We start from the raw sequence: 20,839 nt of genomic DNA, 5'->3' as shown, positions 1-20,839 counted from the left end.
ACCATATAGAATTTTGAACTGACTGATGAAATAGGAAACGTACTTCATTTTATGCTTAAAATTTTAACATTTATTCTCTTGTGTATAATTCCAAAAGGAAATAACTCTCTGATTATACTGAGACTAAGAAGATTCATTTTATGGTTGGATCATGGGAATCCTGTTTGCTCTGTCCAGTACAACAAAAAATAGTGCTTAAAGCAACTATAAGCAATAAAACAATAAATTAAATAGTATTGAAATAGACAAATTAAAAACTAATATTAAAACACGTTTACAAAACAACATTCTCATTTTATATCAAATTGAATAAAGCTATTTTTGACTTCTGATATATGAATAGCGAAGAAGAAATTATTTTCAGTTTCATAATCTAAATCTATTTCAGTGCTTAGGAACTGCCAGCCACTAAAACCCATTTTTAACAACCTCAACTAATTTTGTTTTCAATAGAAGAAGAGACTGAATCCTCTTTTCTTTTCCTTTCCTTTTGTTATTTTCAGGAGAAAAGAATAATGATTTATAGCATACATTTTGGAATGGAGTAGTTTGCAGCAATGATTCTTAAGTAACTTTCCCTTTTTATATATTGTTTGATCAGAGTTGTGATATTACTTAAATGGAAGTAATGCAAAGATTGTTAGTTGAAGATTGAACCTTCTGGGATAGGTGGCATGCAAATAAATAAAATGGTGTTATTTGCTGTGCCTGAACTCAAGAACATGTAATAAAATAAATTATTTTTATTTATTTTTGGATTAAAAAAAACCAGTGATGTCTGGGTAGCTCTGTTAATAAATTTACATTTGTGGAAGATTCCTTCTGCATTTATGCTTTTATATTTTTAATCCTGTATAGATCCTGCAAATTATGCATCCCCAACTCTCTAGAAATATATGGGAGATACAGCAAAATTGCTCACATCTTTTTATTAATGGAAACCTTTGAATGTCAGAGAGCAGAAAGTAGGGAGGCCACCAAATGCAGCTGCCTTGCTTATTAAGTGCAGTAATATTCAGTTCTATTAGGTGTTAAGACCAAATTCTAAAAATATTGAACTTTTCCATTTGCTGTATCTACCTTTTCATTCCATCTATATTTTCAAATACCCCATCTTGTATATATCAGGTTCCCAAACCCCAGTCCGTGTCATGCTAGAAACCAGGCTGCACAAACAAGCGCAGTCCCATCCGCAGGATGCAGACAGCATGCAAAACCATGCCCCCTCTGGTCCACGGAAAAACCTCTCTCCACAGAATCGGTCCCTGGGGTCCAAAACGCTGGGAGCCGCTCTTGTATATGCAAAAGAACGAAGAATTGGCCATTATTTGGCCTATGAAGAAGGGCTGTAGGACTTGGATTTGGCTAGTCTAAAGAAAAGAAGAAATGGGGGTGACATGATATCAGTGTTCCAGTATTTGAGGGGCTGCCACAAAGAAGAGGGCATTAAACTATTCTCCAAAGCACCAGAGGGCAGGAGAAGAAACAATGATTGGAAACTGATCAAAGAGAGAAGCAACCTGGAATTAAGGAGAAATTTCCTAACAGTGAGGACAATTAACCAATGGAACAGCTTGCCTCCAGAAACTGTGGGTGCTCCATCACTGGAGGTTTTTAAGAAGAGACTTGTCTGAAATGGTATAGGTCACAGGTCTGCAACCCGCGGCTCCAGAGCCGCATGCGTCTCTTTCAGCCATCTCCTGCGGCTCCCAGTCCTCTGCCATGTGCAGTCCAAAAAAAAAAAAAGTGGGACTAAAAAAGTTCAACCAATCAATTCAAATATGCAGGGTAGGTGCATATCTTGCCTTGGCTCCACTCTTCAGTCAAACCCTGTTCTGCGCATGCACGCATGTATGCGCATGTGCACACATTTTTTTGCGGCTCCATTTTTCCTTTTGTGAGGGAACCAGTTCCGAGTGGCTCTTTCACTGTTTCAGGTTGCTGACCCCTGGTATAGGTTCTCCTGCTTGAGCAGGGGCTGGACTAGAAAACCTCCAAGGTCCAGTCCTATTCTATTCTATTCTATTCTATTCTATTCTATTCTATTCTATTCTATTCTATTCTATTCTATTCTATTCTATTCTATTCTATTCTATTCTATTCTATTCTATTCTATTCTATTCTATTCTATTCTATTCTATTCCATAATTAAATAAAAATAATCATTTTAGCCATCGTCTTATCCATTGCAGGATGAAGGCCTGTTCCGCATGCTTCCAACCAATACGGTCCTGAGCTTTCTTTCACCAACCGGGCCCACAATAGTTGCTGATGTCAGTTCATCTTGTTTTAGGTCTCTCTTTGTGGACGCTATTTATCGAGTAGGATCCATTCTGTGACTGCCTTCATCCACCTGCCATCAGTTCTTCTTGCTATGTGACCAGCCCATTCCTATTTCAATTCTTTTACTCTCTTGATGACATTGTATACTTTGATATTGTATACTTTCATTTATTCTCTAATCCATGTGCAGGTCTTTCTTATCTTGTAATGCCGAGCATGTATCTTGCCATGGCTCTTTGTACCACTTGTAGCTTTTGTATCAATTGTGAGAATGGTGTCCATGTTTCACCAGCATATGTTAGAGCAGGTAGCACACACTGATCAAAACTTTTTCAGGCATAGGGGGAGGTTGTTCTTGAAAATTACGCTTAGCTTGCTGAATGCCTGCCACACTCCATTCAATTTCTTCAATTTCTTCCATTGAGATCCCTTGGCCAAGGTAAATAAATAAAAACAAGTAATATAACTTCAGCTGCTATCTTGATTTGAGAATGTTGATACCTATGTTTATATATCATTGTAGATATGAGCCAATATTTAGCATTTTTTCATAATGCTCTGGAGTCTTGCATAAATGCCTCTTTCCATAGCTCATTCAAGAATATAATGAGAGGGATTTTATAGCAATGAAGATACATACCAGTCTTCTCTATCACACTTAAAATGTTATGACTGTCTTCGCTTTATTTGTAAAAAAATAAAGTGAATGGTTTTAAAAAGTCCCCAACATCCAGGTATGGCTTCTCATATTTTAAAATAAAGAATGGTATTTTTTGATCTATTGGCTCTAGTCCATTTAAGTCTTAGTAATATATCATATATACTTAACAAAGCAATGGAACATCTGGTATCTGTTTCTACATTTGTTTTTCTTCCAAATCAAGGAAAAAATCATAGAGCTGTTTCTAAAAGTTTCTTGCATGTAGTCACACATTGCTTAACCCTAAAGCCAACTTTGGCTGAAGTCCAGAAACAATACTCTAGACTTTATTATCATATGTTGTTTCAAAGGACAACAACTTTTATTGATTTTTTCCCTGTTGGAATGACGTCTTATAATAAACATTTACTTTCTTTTTGTGGAATGAGAATTCCTTGAAAAATGAGTTGGATGTTATTTATGAAAAGAGAATAGTGCTGCTGCTTTGCCTCTTAAAATACATCTTTATTGTATAAATCACATTTTATTTAAAGACGTTTATGCCAAAATTGTGCCTTCTGCATTTTTATTGAAGATTTTTGACTCTTAAAAGCTTATTTTTTAAAAAATCTAGAAAGTTATTGAATACATACCCTGCTATCATTTGTACTTCTTCTTATAAAATTGAGCCCAAATGGAATATAAATCTCTTAGTGGCCTAAATCTAACACTAATACTTTAATAGCTTTCTAGAAAAATCAATTTCCTTTGTAAGACTGTGTCAAAATTTTGAGATGAGTTTGGTTGGGAAATGTTTTCAGTATAATAGTATGAGGTCTTTCTGGAGCTTCAGTTAATTATTGTGATTGTGTGAAGACCAGTGTGAAGGTAGATATAGTTTTGAGCTTGTTTTTTCCTCTGAATTAAAGGAAATGGTATATTTTTTGAATTTTCCTAAGTTTTATTTCCCCCATTTTACATTAGTTATCATCACTATTTTCCCCTTTTTACATCTGCTATGATCATAACATCTACGTGGAGCTGCAGTTTTAGAGTTCTCTGAACTATAAAGCTCCACAATAATTTTTAGAAGTTTTTAAACATAAAAAATAAATGATTTCAAATGAATTGTTACTTATAAATAAAATGAAAAAGTTAAGACTCTGCTGAGGAAGAGAATAATAGTGTTCCTTCTCCCATGATATTTAATTTGTTCTCCGCAACGGGATATGCTGTCCATGACTCTTGAAGGAAGAAAGAAATAACAAGAAAGTGTTAGGTACCTGTTAAGTGGTTACAGCAAAAGCGAAAGCATGCAAAGAATGCCGGCAACCTTCCTGTTCCCCCCCCCCCCGTTCAACCGAATGGCAGGACACCAGTATGGTGGACCTGGTAGCTATGCTTGGGATATAGAAGAGACAGATAGTTAGCAGATTTCCTCAGATGCACATAAACCTTATTTAATTTTCGGACTTCTGGTTTTGCATCACAGCGAGACGGGTGCAAGGAAGCAGTGCTGTGTCTCCCATGTCCAATTTTGCCCTGCTAGGGGTCCAAAAAGGGCCTAAAGTTGCCCCAGAGAGGCAACAAAGAAGGAGGCGACTTGTCAATCGCGATCAGGTGGCGGTGAACTGCTGGATCCAAGGAAGCCCTCTAAACCAGCAGGTGAAAGACTGGCTGCAAGCAAACAGCCAGTCAGAAGTTACAGCCAGAAAAAAACCATGACCAAGTAGAAAAGCATCACGTCTGGAATTGGGTGAGACTAACCTTCCTGCTCTATAACTAAGAACCTTTTTTAAAAAATATCCCAAAAGCAAAGCTCCCAGAAGCAAGAAGATGGGGGGGGTTTCTGGCACCCCTCCCACTAGAAGTAGCAGCGGCTCAAAACCTTTGGGAGAAAAGAAGACAGTACAAAACTAATTTGGAAACAATTTAAAATGGTAAGAGTGAAAAATTTGGGTGATCTAAAACGGCTTTTCAACCTTTTAACAGATTGTACCACTTTTAGGACATGATAATATTTGAGTACCACGAGTGCTTAGCAAGGTGTGAAAAACTGGATGACTAAAAAAGGGGGGATTTTGGGTTTTACTGATTAGATTAATTTGTTCTTATAGAAATAGCTAGTTTATAATATTATGGAAAAGTAAAAAGTTGAGGTTCAATGTTAACGCTTCCTTCTACTGCAACAGAAGAAGTCTGTTCTTTTTCCCTTCTCCCCCTCACTTTTTCCCCCTTTTTCCTCCCCATGTGTCATATTTGCTTTTGTATTTTTGTATTTTATTCTATAATAAAATACTACAAACTGTAGAAAAAGGAAAAAAGTACTAGTTTTAATTTCTTCAGTGGCTGTTCCTTTGCTGAGTCACTTTCCCTTTGCACTGACAAATGTATGATGAATTTATCCATGTTTATTAATATGCACCACTAAGAGCTAGCTTAGGAGTCTTCAAACTTGGCACTTTTAAGACTTGTGGACTTCAACTCCCAGAATTCCTCAGCCATCATGGCTAGTTGAGGAATTCTGGGAGTTGAAGTCCACAGGTCTTAAAGTTGCTCCAGAATTTTTGAAAGATGTGGTGCAACGGTTCTGAGATAACATCTGCCAGCTCTTTCAGTGACAGTAGGAAAGTCAAGGCAAGATCTGGGGAAAAGCCAGCCAAAACAGTATAGGTAAGCAAGCAATATTCCTCCTCCCACCAAAGTCATAATGTCCATTTGAAATCCAGCCAATCCAATCTGAAGAGCGGGTAACTGGCACAGTTGGCGTGCATCTCAAGGTCTTCTCTGGTTTCGTTTCTTTGCAACCATCTCCATGATAAGGGAGACACATTCCTTTCTAAAAAGGATGGAGGCAGTAGAAAGCAAAAGTTATCCCAAGCTAATGCAGAGCTTCCCCTCCTCCTAGCAGAATGGCAGGCCCCAAAAGTAGAGTATATATGCAAGATAAAAAAATAGGGTTTGGGGGATCTGACAGATGTGTTTGGAGGAATGTATACATTTACCAATATTACTTCAAACTCCTCATATCTAAATTTCATAGCTAAAAAAAATCGAAAACTTATCTTCATTATATAGTTTATCCCCCTGCCATTGCAATTCTTGCTTAATAAAAATACATAGACCACCAGAGGGTCGCCTTTTGTTCTTTGTTTTTTGGGCAGGGGAAGCCCATCCTTGAAAACCTGGAAGTTGTACTAATTCATCCTCTTCTGTTAGCCAGGTTTCCTACGGGTTACACTGGTTAGATTTAGGGAATTTGGAAATGGAGCTATTGGAATTTCAAGAAAACTATCTGGAAAAATAAATTCTGTGACCTGCGTGAAACACTTGAGAAGATAGAAGGGATGACAAAGGATAGCACAGTTAGTTCTGAAAATGAAATCTTTGTTGTTAGCTGCAAAGTCGTGTCCGACCCATTGCGACTCCATGGACAACGTTCCTCCAGGCCTCATGAAATCCTTAAAGTGTGGAATTCTCTGCCAAATAATTTTAAGTCAATGAAAGCACTTAGGATTGCTTTCCTTACTTCATTTGGATCATCTTATGCTTGTGAGCAGCTGTTTTCAGCTTTGAATTATGTCAAATCTGACACCAGAAACAGACTAACAGATGACCTGAGTGCTATACGTGTTGCTCTCAAACTTAAAAAATATGAGCCAAGGTTAGATAAATTACTACTAACTCAAAAAACGAGGAGTGGAACAAGTGGATACCAAGGCAGAGAGGGCTTTACAGAAGAATAAGCACAGTCTACTGAAAATCTAGACAACGAAACAATAACTCCAAAACTGGAAAAGACTATACAAACCAGAACAAATTTGAGAAAAAAAGTAAGACCAGATCAAATTGAAGTCAACTATATCAGAACAAACACGGGGATCTGGGATATCAGGGTGACAGCCTAGTGATTATAAATGGGCCAGACCTTTCAGAAAATTGGCAATGAGATGGTCTCCTTTGATTCAAATAATATATACAAGAATGAAGGGAGATCTATCTGATGATTTAAAAGCGCTGGTTGGCAAAAGAAGAAAGCTAGAATTAGGTTGAAAAACTGGGGCCTTTTGATTTATTAGAGAGGACCCTAAACTGTCAGCTAGTGGGCTAAAGGGAGATTTTGAGACAAAGGGAAATTTGATTACTAGATTTAAAATAGTTGGGAAATAGTAAAAAAAATAAGGGATTTGTTTAATATTGAAGATTTAGATTTACAAGGGAAATGTAAACTATTACAAAATAGGTTTGAATTATTGACTAGCCCAGAGAATATAGATGATGGATTTGAACTAATAAAGGACACTCTATTATCAAGGTGGTGATGTATTAGGATGGGAAGTAGAAAATGTTTATGGAATAGAATAAGAATATAGTTAAGTACCGGTTGTTGTGTATGTAAATAGTTGCAAACAAGGGAATTTGCAGATTGCATTAGTGCTGGATTAGAGCGGGAGATTCAGGTGCATTCATTGGCTGCAATAAGCAAGAAGCGGGAAAATAAACGCCGCTGATTGGTTGCAGTTCAAACAGTTCCACTATAAAAGGTTGCAACAGTTGACAGTTGACAGTGGACTTATGTGTATTCAATAAACTCGTTCATTGCAAAAACCACTCTGAGTCCTCGTCTATCAGAACCAAACAATTGGCGACGAAGGTGGGATAGACAGAAGACCAGAGAATTGGCGAATTGTTGCGCAAAGGCGGCAAATTCGAAAGCGTGTCACAGTCAACCGAGCGGCCGCGGCGAAATAGAAAATTCTCCGAATGGCGCAAATAGGGTCATTGAAGGAATTCGACCCAAACTTCCCCGAGGATTGGGAAGAATACATCGGTCAAGTTGAAGGGTTCCTGCTAGTGAATGGAATCACAGACGACCGAAAAAAGGCGGCAGCATTATTGACGATTTGCGGCACACTGGTCTATCGAATTGCTGTCGGTCTGTGTCAACCGCAACCGGTCTCAAGCGTGCCATATGCCGATCTCTTAGCAAAATTAAAGGTCCACTTTACACCTAGGAGATCCGAACTCTTTTGGCGGCGCATCTTTGAGAAAAGGAACCAGAGACCGGGAGAATCCATTCAAAAATTTGTCGCTGCCGTCAGGGAAGCCGCAGTACGATGCAAATACGATAACTTGGAAATAAGAATTCGGGACCGAGTAGTACTGGGCTTGCGTGACGAGCAGCTACAAAACAGAATAATCGCCAAACCCACCGGCGATCTGCAGGAGGTGATCGATGAACTTTTAACGTACGAGTCTACCGGGTATCGCGACCCCCCTCCCGCAGTAGCATGGCAGCGTCGTCCGAGATCAACCAAGAGGGCTATGTGGACTGCGGGGAGGTGGACCAGCAGTGGGAAGAAGATATTGCCGAAGTCTCCAGGAGATTCGGAAAACTGGCGCCAAGACCACCCAGAAGTGAGGGGCCTGAACCTAACCGCCGACAACAACCCGCAACTCCGCAAAGACAAGCGACGGGCACAACGACCATGGAGGGACACCGCAACCAGACCGCGAGACAACGACAACCAAAACCGGTGTGGCAGCTGCGGAGGCAACCATCCCCGCGCATCTTGCCGATTCCGTACTGCAAAGTGCAGGGCGTGCGGGAAGACCGGCCACATCCAGGCCATCTGTAGGAGCCGTGCTCGCGACAACCGCCTTCACGAAGTCGATGTGTGGCCCGAAGGTAAGGTAACCCCTTACTTTAGTGGCAAAGAGACCCCTAGACCCCGGGTTAAAATTCCAAATCTAGGGGAGGTGGCACGCGTCAATCGCAGGAGGAATGGGAAAAACACCAGTTTTCCAGAAGGAAAATTAAAAATCATAGTCCACCTGCAAGGGGTTCCTTGCAGAATGGAAATAGACTCAGGGGCTTCAGTGTCAATAATTTCCAGTGAAACCCTTGAGAGGATTGAACAAATAAGTGGAAGGAAAATTCCACTTAGTTCAACAAAAATTCAATTAACTGATTTTCAAAAAAGCCCAATAAAAATAAAAGGAAAGATTAGCCTCAGAGTTAAATTTAAGGGATTTAAGGGGGTCTTAGATTTAATAGTTACTGAGGGGCATAGGACTAGTCTAATTGGCCTTAACTGGTTCCCGGCCCTGGGCATTTGGGTCGGGGGAATAAATTCAGTAATTAAAAATAAGACCCTCGAATCAGTCTGCAATGAATTTGCAGACGTATTCGATGGGTCTCTCGGTAAATACAAAGGGCCCCCAATTAAATTCAATCTAGACCCCTCAGTAAAACCTATCAGGCTTAAGGCCCGAAGGGTTCCCTTCGCCCTGAAGGAAAAAATCGAGGCCGAGCTCGACCGGCTTGTAGGCCAAGGCGTATTAGAACCTGTTGAGGGTGGTTTGTGGGAAACGCCGATTGTCACACCCCTCAAACCCAATGGGGATGTGAGAATCTGCGCTGACTACAAAGCCACCCTGAACATTGGAATGAAAAAACATGCTTACCCGGTTCCGACGGTGAAGCAGGTCCTCGCGACGATCCAGGACGGCGCCATGTTTGCCAAGTTAGACTTGGCGCATGCGTACTTACAATTGACTGTTTCTGAAGAGGCTGCAGAAGCACAGACGATTGTTACCCACAAGGGGGCGTTCCGGGTCCACAGACTGCAATTTGGTATTGCAGCAGCTCCAGGCATCTTTCAAGAAGTGATGGAGAGGACCTTAAAGGGCATACCTGGTGTATGCCCTTACTTTGATGATGTCTTGATAGCTGGAAAAAATGAGGAAATGTTAGTAGAGCGGCTGGAACAGGTATTGGGCAGATTTAGGAGGGCTGGATTGAAACTAAAAAAGGAAAAATGTTCCATTGGGGTTAAGTCCACTGATTTTTTGGGATTCAGGATAGACAAGAATGGAATCCATCCTTCCCCTGACAAAATTAAAGCAATTAAAGGGGCTCCTGAACCAAGGAACAAGGCTGAACTACAAGCCTTCCTTGGCTTAGTAAATTTTTACCATACGTTTGTGCCTCACAAGGCTGCCATTGCAGAACCCCTCCACAGACTCTTAGATAAAAAGGCTCCTTGGCAGTGGCTGAATAAACATAGAGTTAGTTTCCAAACGTTAAAGGACATTCTTTCCAGCCAATCAACTGTAACCCACTTTATTGAAAATAAACCTATTTACCTAGCGTGTGATGCTTCACCTTATGGTGTAGGGGCTGTGATCAGCCATTTAGACAACCAAGGGATACAAAGACCAATCGCATATTATTCCCGGACACTAACCAAAGCCGAGAGGAATTATGCTCAGATTGACAGGGAAGCATTAGCAATTGTGGCAGGAGTAAAAAAGTTCCATGACTACCTTTATGGTAGGAACTTTACCATACTGACTGACCACAAACCCCTGTTGGGACTGTTTACCACAGATAAACAGACTCCCCAAATCATGTCACCCCGAATGCTGAGGTGGTCCATTTTCCTCTCAGCATATTCATTTTCTCTCCAATACAGACCGGGCAAGGACATGGGACATGCTGACGCCCTGAGCAGGCTGCCATTGAATATCACTGAGAATGACCCTGCTCCTGTGGGACAAATAATGTCCCTTCAGGACATTCCTGACTGGCCTTTAACCGCTAAAGATATAGCTGTGGCAACAAACAATGACCCAACTTTAAAGAGAATAATGGCCTGGGTCTTGAGTGGGTGGCCAAATGCCAATCCGGATGCCAAGTACATTCCCTATTTCAGAAGGAAAGATGAACTGTCAGTTCATTTGGGATGTTTGCTGTGGGGGAACCGTGTGGTTATTCCTGAAATCCACAGACCAGCCATTTTATTAGAATTACATGAAGGACACCCAGGAATAGTGCGTATGAAGGCGTTGGCTAGGAGCCACTTGTGGTGGCCTGGACTGGACAACGACATTGAGGAATGTGTTGCCAATTGCCATCTATGCCAACGCTCTAGGCCAGAACAACAACACATTCGTACGCATAAGTGGGAGTTAGCTAGAAATCCTTGGTCCAGGATTCATATCGACTTTGCTGGACCCTTCCAAGGGTTAACATTTCTGGTGGTTGTAGACAGCTTCTCTAGATGGCTAGAGGTAGTACCAGTCAGTTCAGTGACTTCAGGTAGAACAATACAGGTATTAAGGGGCCTCTTTGCCACTCATGGGTTACCGGATGTAATAGTGTCAGATAACGGGCCACAATTCACCTCTATTGAATTCCAGGATTTCCTCAAGGCCAACTCGATTAAACACAAGACATCAGCACCCTTCCACCCATCCACCAATGGCTTGGCTGAACGAAATGTGAGGACCACGAAAGACGCTTTAAAAAGAATCATCCGAGGTGACTGGCATCAAAGACTGGCCGAATTCTTGCTGACCCAACACACGACCCCATGTACTGCTACCGGCAAAAGTCCAGCTGAAATGAGGTGGGGAAGGAGACTAACCACCAAATTGGACAGATTACACCCTGACAGACTTCTACCAAGTGCTGAACTGGACATTCCTAATAGAACATTTAAAGTGGGGGATTTAATCTGGGCCAGGAACTATGCACATGGGGACAAATGGATTCCAGGGGTGGTTACTGAAATTTTAGGTCCCCTGTCATACACTATTGAGGGGGAAGGGAATAGGATCATCAAGAGACACATAGATCAGTTGAGGAAGAGAACTAGTGGATGCGTACCAGAAGAAGGGGATCAAAGCATATTTGTGGGGAACAGTACATTCCGGTTCAGTGATAACAACATGCCTGATAGTGGGGTAGCAGAATTGCATAATAACTCAGCCTCTGGTAACCAACAACAACAATCTAGTCAGTTCGATTGGGAAATACCCCTGAGGAGTAGGCCAGTGACCGCTGATCTTCAAACACAAACAAATCCACAAAACAGCAATAGGGAAGCATCAGGGTCAGGTAACCAAGAGCCCAGGTCCAACGGAGACAATCAGCCAAGCAGACAATCAGGTAAAGGTGTCCCTAGCAGCCAGGGCAATAGATACCCTTCTAGAATCCATAGGCCACCAAAATATTTAAAGGATTTTGTTCATAAATAATAACAACTGGGGGGTAAGGGGTGTTGTGTATGTAAATAGTTGCAAACAAGGGAATTTGCAGATTGCATTAGTGCTGGATTAGAGCGGGAGATTCAGGTGCATTCATTGGCTGCAATAAGCAAGAAGCGGGAAAATAAACGCCGCTGATTGGTTGCAGTTCAAACAGTTCCACTATAAAAGGTTGCAACATTTGACAGTTGACAGTTGACTTATGTGTATTCAATAAACTCGTTCATTGCAAAAACCACTCTGAGTCCTCGTCTATCAGAACCAAACACCGGTAATTAATATGTGTATTTTAGACATTATAATTTTTATGTAGTGAGATAAAGGAAATTTGGGCTACCTGAAAGTTAAATACTATGGATATTAAAGGTCAAACTGGAAATACATAATTAAAAATTAAAATTAGGTAAAATTTAATAACAGGACATTGATTGTTCATCGAGATTTATTAAGATATGTATAAGCAAAAAAAATGTATTTATAAATCTGGTAATGAAGTTTATACTAACTTTTGATACAATTAGAAATTTGTTAGCTTAAATATGAAATAGCAAATGTTAAGGGAAACAGACAAGAAATATTTGATGATGTAACCTGAGATACCTACTAAAGATTGTATTACTGAACTATTGTTTAACCCAATTACCATATTGCCTTCTAAATACTTATATGTGAAACTGGAAAATCAATAGAATATCTTAGATCAGGGGTGTCATACTCAATTTCATTGAGGGCCGCATCAGCATTGCAGTTACCCTTGGCGGGCCGGGTGGGTGTGGCCAGGGTGGGCGTGGCCAGCTCTACATCATTCGCATCAGCTTGTAAGCCGCCCTGAGTCTTCGGAGAAGGGCGGGATATAAATAGAATTTTAAAAAAAGGGTGCCAATGGGGGCCTGGGCAGGAGTGGGACAGATCTGAGGGTCTCTGGCAGAAGAAGATGGGACCAGGGCAAGTGCCAAGGCATGGTCCACTGGAGGAGCCTCACTGTTCTTCTCAGGCCTTGGGGGGGGGTTGGACGCTGGCATGGAGGTCAAATGCCCAGCCCAGCCATCAAGAACCCATGGCACTAAGCCCAGCTCCACTTCCCCAAGGTGGCGCTCAGCTGCACTTACCTCCTCCTCAAGGCTGCTGCTGCTGTGCTTGCTCTCCTTAGCCAGGTTGCTCATGATGGGTACAAGTGCAAAGTCAAGAGGGAGGCCCACTCCCTCTCCATGGGAGGAGACCTAGCTTTGTATCCAAAGCTTCCTTAGCAATAGGATCGGAGACCCCCCAGGATAGGCCAGGAGGAGGGGGCAAGGGGATGGTGAAAGGGCAGCAGGGCAGGACTAAGGCAGGACTTCCCTCAGACCCTCCCTCTCCTTCCTTCCTTCCAAGAACAGAGTGGTAGGAAAATATTTGAGATGAGGGAGGGAGAAAAACAGGCAAGAAACGTAGCTGGGGAAGTTTCATCCTTCGTGAGGAATGAAGAAATGCACCATTGCCTGGAAGTGGCCAGCACATGGCCCTCGCCTACTTCACATATCCGGCTTGGTGGGCTCTGGGGGAGGGGATGCCATGAGCAGCGTGAGAGTCGATGTTACCTGCGCAATGCTGCCCAGCCCCCCAGCCTGCCCGGTTTTGTCAGGCAGTGGGGCACTTTCCTGACAGTGCCGAGAGGCTGAGCCGGGTGGCACGAATCTGAAGAGAAGCACAATGCTGCCCAGGCCCTAGCCTGCCCAAAGTAGGCAGGGTCATATGCTGGCCACTTCCAGGTGATGGTGCATTTCTTAATTCCTCACAAAGGGTGATACCTCCCCAGTGTGCACCCAGGGGGCAGTGCCAACGTGGCATGGGCCTGTCCCTCACTGTTTCCAGCCGGCCTTGTGGAGCTAAGACTGAATGTATTTCAGCATAGATGACCACCACAAAATTGTACATTGGCTTCCGGCTGGCCGGGGCCAAGGCAGCGGGGGCCGTTCCCTCACTTTCCAGGATGGCTTCGCGGGCCACATGAAACCACTTCGCGGGCCGGATCCGGCCCCTGGGCTTTGTGTTTGACATGTCTGTCTTAGATTATCAAAGGTGGCTTTGATTGGTGGGGGTTGTTGTGGTCTCGGGGCACCCCAATATCCCAGCGGCCATCCCATCTCATGGGAACATCCACGGCAGGGCACCAAACATTGGCAGCTGCGGCAGCAGTTGACCGGTGGCCGCTCCAAGTTGAGGGCTCGTGGTCCAAAGTCCCGGAATCAAACCTGTTTCTGAGGGGGTAATTGGTTGGAGACTAGTTGTTCTAGTAGCAGCAGTCATAGTTTTTGGTCTAGATTGAGGCAAAAGAGTCAGTGTGGCTGCCGCAAATTGACCAGACCCCATTTGGGGGGGTTAGGTCCAGCCTTTTGGTTGGTATTCCTTGCACATCCAGGCCGCTGAATCTGTCTCAGCTGCTCAACCAGTTGACTGCTGCATGTCGTCACATATCTTCACTCCGCCAGTCCTCCCCATTCCAAAGCCCTCCTCTCTTCCCATATGTAGTCCTGGGCAAACTCTGGTCCCAAGTAGGCCAGTGGGAACTCGGCTTCGGCCGCTTTCAATGTGCCTTCTCGCCACCTTTCCACTCCTGGCACACGAGTGACTCCTGTCGAACCAGTCCACTCCAGCATCGCCAATGATGCCAACTTCTCCACTTTTACTTTCAGGTGGGTAATAGCTGGTTGGGCACCAGGGTCTCCCTGGGCCCCAACTAGAGTCACACCCGTCGCCTCTGTCCTGATTTTGGACGGCTGCTCTCCCTTTCGCTCCGTTTCAGGCAACTTCCCCCGAGTCTTTACAACCCCTCCGGATAGGGCCTAGGGACTCAGGACTCCTTAATGGAGTTGGAATTTTGAAATGAGAGCTGGTTTAATGTCAAGGTTCCGACTGACGAACCTAATGAATTAAGCATAGCTGAGATGATCCAGTCTCTAATGCAAAACTTTATTGATCACATCATTTTGGCACAGATGAAAACCAGTTCTGGTTTATTGGCAGCAAAATCAGTATATTAAAAGTATAGATTCTCCATCCCCCTTAATTGTGCAGGTCACATTGTCCAATGAAGTGTCAGACAATTATTATGAGAGTGTTTCAGTTCTCAGTAAACAACTCTTGAGTGACTTTGGTTCTCACGGCTTAGTAGTCCAATGTCTGAAGCCTGCATTCCATTCTTTCCTCCCCCTCCCCCTCCCCCCCCCCCCCGAATTTGTAGGCAAGCTAAGGAGTAGTAATGGATGCCACAGCATAGGTATTCTTTGCAGCTTGACATCAAAGAATAAAATGGAAGATGGTAAATGGAAGATGTCTAAATACACCATTGTAGACATTGTATGAGAATTTCTTTAACAGGCTCTCAAAATCCCAGTCTTAAAAATTAACTTTGATAGTGACTGAGAATCAAAACTGAGAAATTACTGTTGGCAAATATTTATATATTAGAAGACCAAGGTTGGAACTTTGCTTTTGTTAGTAGAAACTTGTGGATTTCACAGATGACAGCCAAGATTGCTATAATCTAGAATTACAGAATCTAGAATTTCAAGTACAGAAAATGGCACAAAGCAGGTGGCAGAATTTCTGCAGTATTCCTAAGTAGTACCTGTGGACTTCCACATTGAAATTATTTTTTTAAAAGAGAATAGAAATATTTTTTACAATCCAGTATGTTTATCTCTTCTTCACATGAGGAAATCATTTCCCAATCTATTCATTCATTAGAGAGGGGCATTTAAACTGTCATTTCTGCTTGCTGAAGTGTATGAACATCGAAATATAATGTGTATGCTCCAACTAGGTAATGATCAGTGTTCATTGGGGGAGAAGAGTGACTAAAGCAGCTTTGCAGCGTTGCGTGCAATCCCCCTCTTTTGTACTGTACATGGTAATATTGCATGCATGTACAAAGGTGCAGAGTTTGTGGTGTGATTCTGTTTCCACCTTTCAACAAAAGGAGCAAGATCCTGCTGGTGCCCTTAATACTTATTTAGTTTGCCCTATTTAGGCAGATTTATTGTTCAGAGGTTAAGCCACAGATATATTGCATGTTGCTGAGAATGGAGCCAAGAGGACAAAATATTTATATAGGAGGATTTCCTCTGTGATTTCTCTGTTTAATATAGCAGGTTTGAAGCTATAGAATGTAAACCAGATGTCAGCACCACTGGTTTATTTGCTGCCAGTTTTTTTTTTAACTACATATTTTTGTAGCTTCAGTAATTCTTTCACAGTAAGCACCAGTATTTTTGGCATATGCTCATATTCATCCCTCCTTTTTATCTTTCAGATTATAGACTTGTGTGATGCTAAACATGCCGGTTATTTTGGTCGTACTCAGTTTTATGCTGCTCTGAAGCTTATAGCTGCTGCACAGTCTGGTCTCCCAGTACGAATAGAAAGCATTCAGAAGGGTAACTGATTATACTTAATTGCTTTACTTTGGAAAATTTCATTGCATTATTTATTTAAAATATTTATTAAATTGTTTTTATGTTTTGTAAAAAAAATACAAAATACTGTGAAAGAAAATATAATATAAATGACCATAAGAGGGAAGAGAAAACTAATAATAAACGACAAAAGCAGGGTAGACTTCAATTCCCCTCACCTGCCTATCTTGTCTCATGTTTTCCCTTTTGGCCACCCTGCACTCTTGCTTCAGCTGACCTTTGCCATCTTCCTCCCACTGCTGACGAAGTACACCTGGCCTGGGCCTTAGTGAGGCAGCTGGTGAAAGAGACCAGTCTGAGCAATCCTCATCAAAAACAGGAAGAAGAAGCTGGCAAATATTACTTGGGGTTGGCAGGAACTGCAGAGTGCAGGGGGTTGGAGGGCAGAAGGGTGGCAGGGACAATGGAATGCAGGGGCAATTGGAGTGATGGAATGCCAAATGGCAGGGGCAATGGAATGTGGAGTGGCCAAAGGGGCAGAGGTGGAAGAGATAGGCAGGGGGAGTTGAAGTGGAGATGACTGCAACAGGGAAGGAGAAGCATGAGCCTAATGATGGCACAGTACTCTCCTAATAACTGCATCCAGGATTACCAACACTGCTGTCTCTAGGCATCCTTACATGACATTTTGCCTAGTGACCACATAACTCACCAAAGATTCTAGTACTAATTAGGCACCTTAAGTGAGGATTTCCTGTAAGGAAAACTTCAGATAATTTATATTAAGCTAGATTGGTTTCCAAAGTTTTAAAACTTCAACTAGTCCTTTTAATTTTGGTCAATGCAGGTAAGAACAATCAGTCCAATTGGCCCAATATGTCTTCATAATCTAGCTTTTCAACCATAGTTTAAATTATATGGCATAATTTTGCATCTTAGTTGAGTTGCTAGTTGTATGCAATTTCCTGAAGTTGCTATGTTATAAAAGAACTATAATAAAAATTAGAATGAAATATGCCCTTTATAATGGTGGAAGATAGAAACTTCATTTGTAAAACAATTGCTATGTGCCAAACTATAATTATTATAATCAAATACTTAAAGTCTCATTAACACTAGCTCCAAACCATTATATAAATGTATTGATTCTAAGAAATTATAATTTACATTAACGTTGCTAATCTACACTGAATGAGATTAGTCTAGTGTGAGACTATGGATATATACTTTGACTCCTGTTATATTTTATGGAGTTTGTATCCTTATAAATGTATTAGTGATTGTAGCCCAAAATAATTTCCCTTGAAATTGAATGCAACAAATATTTATTATATTTATATAAAAAATCTACACTAATGATGCAGCAGTAACACTGGTCTACACAGAGAAAGCCTTGGAAATGAAAGTAGCTTAATTTTATCAGAATTAATAAAAGATCTCTTTGACAAACTGAAAGACAAAAAGGACAAGTACAAAAAGTAGAAAGAGGGATACATAACTAAGGCTGATTATCAGCAGACAGCCAGAACATGCAAAGACGAAGTCAGGAAAGCAAACGCTCAGAATGAACAAAGATTTGCAAGAGAAATCATGGACAATAAAAAAAAGTTTCTTTCAACATATTAATAACAAGAAAAATGTCAAGGAAACTGTAGGTCCACTAAAGAGAAAAGTTGGCAAGGAAGTAACAGGCAGTAGGGATAAAATAGAGCTGCTTAACTCGTTCTTTGCATCAGTCTTCACACAAAAACAAATTATAACACAACATACCAAAACAAAAAACACCAAATACTGGGAAAGACAAACTAGACAACAAAAATTAAAATAAGCAAGAGAACACCTATCTAACCTTGACGAATATAAATCACCCGGACCCGACAGATCTTGATAACAGGCCCTATCCAACAAAATGAGTTTTAATGTGGAGAAAAGCAAAGTTTTACATTTAGGCAGGAAAAATCAACAGTATAAGTATAGATTAGGTGAGACCTGGCTCAAAAACAGCAATTGTAAGTGGGATCTTTGAGTCCTAGTGGATGATCACTTGAATATGAGCCAGCAGTGTGCAGCAGCAGCCAAAAAAGCTAATACAATACTGCGTTGTAGAAACAGAAGCATAGAATCAAGATCATGAGAAGTATTAGTATCGCTTTATAAAACCCTAGTGAGACCACACCTGGAACAGTGCAATCAATTTTGATTACCATACTACAAAAAAGATGTAGAGACCTTGGAAAAAGTTCAGAGAAGAGCAACTAAAATGATCAAATTATTCTCCAAAGCACCAGAGGGCAGGAGAAGAAAAAATGGTTGGAAACTGATCAAAGAGAGAAGCAACCTGGAATTAAAGAGAAACTTCCTAACAGTGAGGAGAATTAACCAGTGGAACAGCTTGCCTTCAGAAATTGTGGGCGCTCCATCACTGGAGGTTTTTTAAGAAGAGACTGGACAGTCACTTTTTTGAGATGGTATAGGTTCTCCTGCTTGAACAGGGGGCTGGACTAGAAGACCTCCAAGGTCCCTTCCAGCTCTATTCTATTCCACTGTTGTAATGTGGAGCCCAGCAGCTCTGCCTTACTCTTGGGCAATTCCAGATCCCTGACCAGGTCATTTAGTTCACCCTGTGAAATTAGATGTGGTTCAAGAGGAGCATACAGTGGGCTAAAGTTTGGATCCGCTGACATAAGCTGACATGGATAAGTTGCATCCTTTTCATTATCTTCATCTGAGTCTAGAGAGTAGAATCCTGGTGGGTCTGGAATTGGCAAGTCATCACTATGAGGTGCAGGATGCAGGGCGGATGGAATGTTTGCATATTCTATGGTCCACTTCTTTCTTGCAATCTCTTTTGCAATTGGTGGAACCATGCGAAAAGAGCAGTCGCTACTATGAATTGGTGGGTTCCCTCCACACCATTGGAACAGCAAAAGGCATGGACTTTTTCTTCTGGTTTATCCAATGACAAAGATACTGTAAGTTGCACATGTAATGCAACAATAATGAGGGGGCCCAACTCTTGTCCTGACCCCCCCTATTTTGCATCCAAAATATAGGTGGTATGCCTTTTTACCATTGCCTTCATACTGCACTTTTGAGATCCAAATATAACCTCGCCACAAATGTAGCAGAGTTAATCTGCATTGTTTACACAGTTTTGAGGCATCTTGGCTTCTGAAGGAAAATATCAATCAGATGTTCCTTGGAAATGTTAGGCCATAATACTTTCAAAGCCACCAGATGTAACTATATGATGCGTAGATCTGACTAAGACAAATGTACCTTACAATAAAAAAACAATAAATTAAAGTTAGGTAATAATCTTTGGTCTCAAATGGAAGATAAAGTTATACACTTCCATGTGGTATCATTTTCATTGTTCTACCTTTGTTGAGAAATTACGAGGCATCGTGATCATTAGACACCTCCCTCCCTTGTAGGCAAATATACTCACCTATGTATAAATCTTTATTTGAAATTTCTTGAAAACTTTAGCCGATCAGCACCTTTATCACCTGTTTTCTAATTCATATAATCAAAATATGTAAGAATTACCACATTTTATCTCTGAGGTTAATAATTTCCCAAAATTTGTAAAACAGGGTTATTTCAGTAACAATTTCATTAAATTGTTGGAAGTCAGCCAATTTGACATAAAAGCTATTATAAATTACTTATATCTTCTTGGTTTTGTCACTTTTCAATTATGTAATATTCTGCATGCATAACTTATCATACCCTTCTAAAGCCCAAACAGAGCAACTAGCTAGGACTAAATGAATTCTTAGTAAAACAAAATCCATTAATATTTTTATAAGTAATACAAGTGGTTCACATAGTAAGCCAGGGGTGTCAAACTCAATTTCATTGGGGCTGCATAAACATTCTGGTTGTCCATTCTGGTGGGCGTGGCTTGTTGGGCTTGGCTGCAGAGTGACCAGTTCGATGTGGCCAGCTTCATGTCACTCACATTGACATGACCCTGTGCTGGGCTGCAGGGTCTCGGAGCCCCAGGGGCTCGAGGGCTGGGTTGGGTGCTTAGCCTCCACTGCCCAGGGCTCCGAGCAGCCCAGGGGACCATCAACACTAACCAGGTACCTGGATCCTCCTCCGGGCAGCTCCGCCCCCGGCCTCCTCTCTGCTCGAGCCTTGGGGTTCCCTCGGCCCTAGGGTTCTGGGCGCCACTGTCCTTCTTGATAGGGTAGCTCACACATCGCTGGGTACCTGGCCATTCCAGACTGCTGCTCTGCATCTGGAGTACCGTCTTCACAACTCTGGCCCTGCCATGTGACGGAGAGGGTGACCCGGAGATGGCCCCCGCTGGCACTCAGCTTGGGCCGCTCCAGTCTCTCATCTCCCCACCTTTCACCCCACAAGCCAGGCCCCGTCTGCTGCCCAGTACATAGGCCAGGCCCCCTCTTTTGGTCTTGTGTCTGTCAGGCAGCAAATGGTAAGGGATAGATCCCTGCTG

At 41.8% G+C, this 20,839-nt stretch overlaps 1 protein-coding gene across 1 annotated transcript in view; it reads left to right on the top strand.

Moving 5' to 3' along the window:
* Nucleotides 1–20,839, top strand: part of REPS2 (RALBP1 associated Eps domain containing 2) — a gene marked incomplete at its 5' end in the record, with an annotated part of 127,601 nt that overhangs the window by 18,136 nt on the left and 88,626 nt on the right. Inside the window, one exon of the mRNA XM_081326372.1 lies at nucleotides 16,269–16,392. Within this exon, the coding sequence (XP_081182498.1) occupies nucleotides 16,269–16,392 (124 nt within the window). The remainder of the gene's footprint in view (nucleotides 1–16,268; nucleotides 16,393–20,839) is intronic.

Source organism: Vipera berus, assembly GCF_964194415.1.
Source record: "Vipera berus genome assembly, chromosome: 4".
Taxonomy (NCBI): Eukaryota; Metazoa; Chordata; class Lepidosauria; order Squamata; family Viperidae; genus Vipera; species Vipera berus.
Note: the sequence above shows the minus strand (reverse complement) of the source record. Positions and strands in the feature narration are given on the sequence as shown.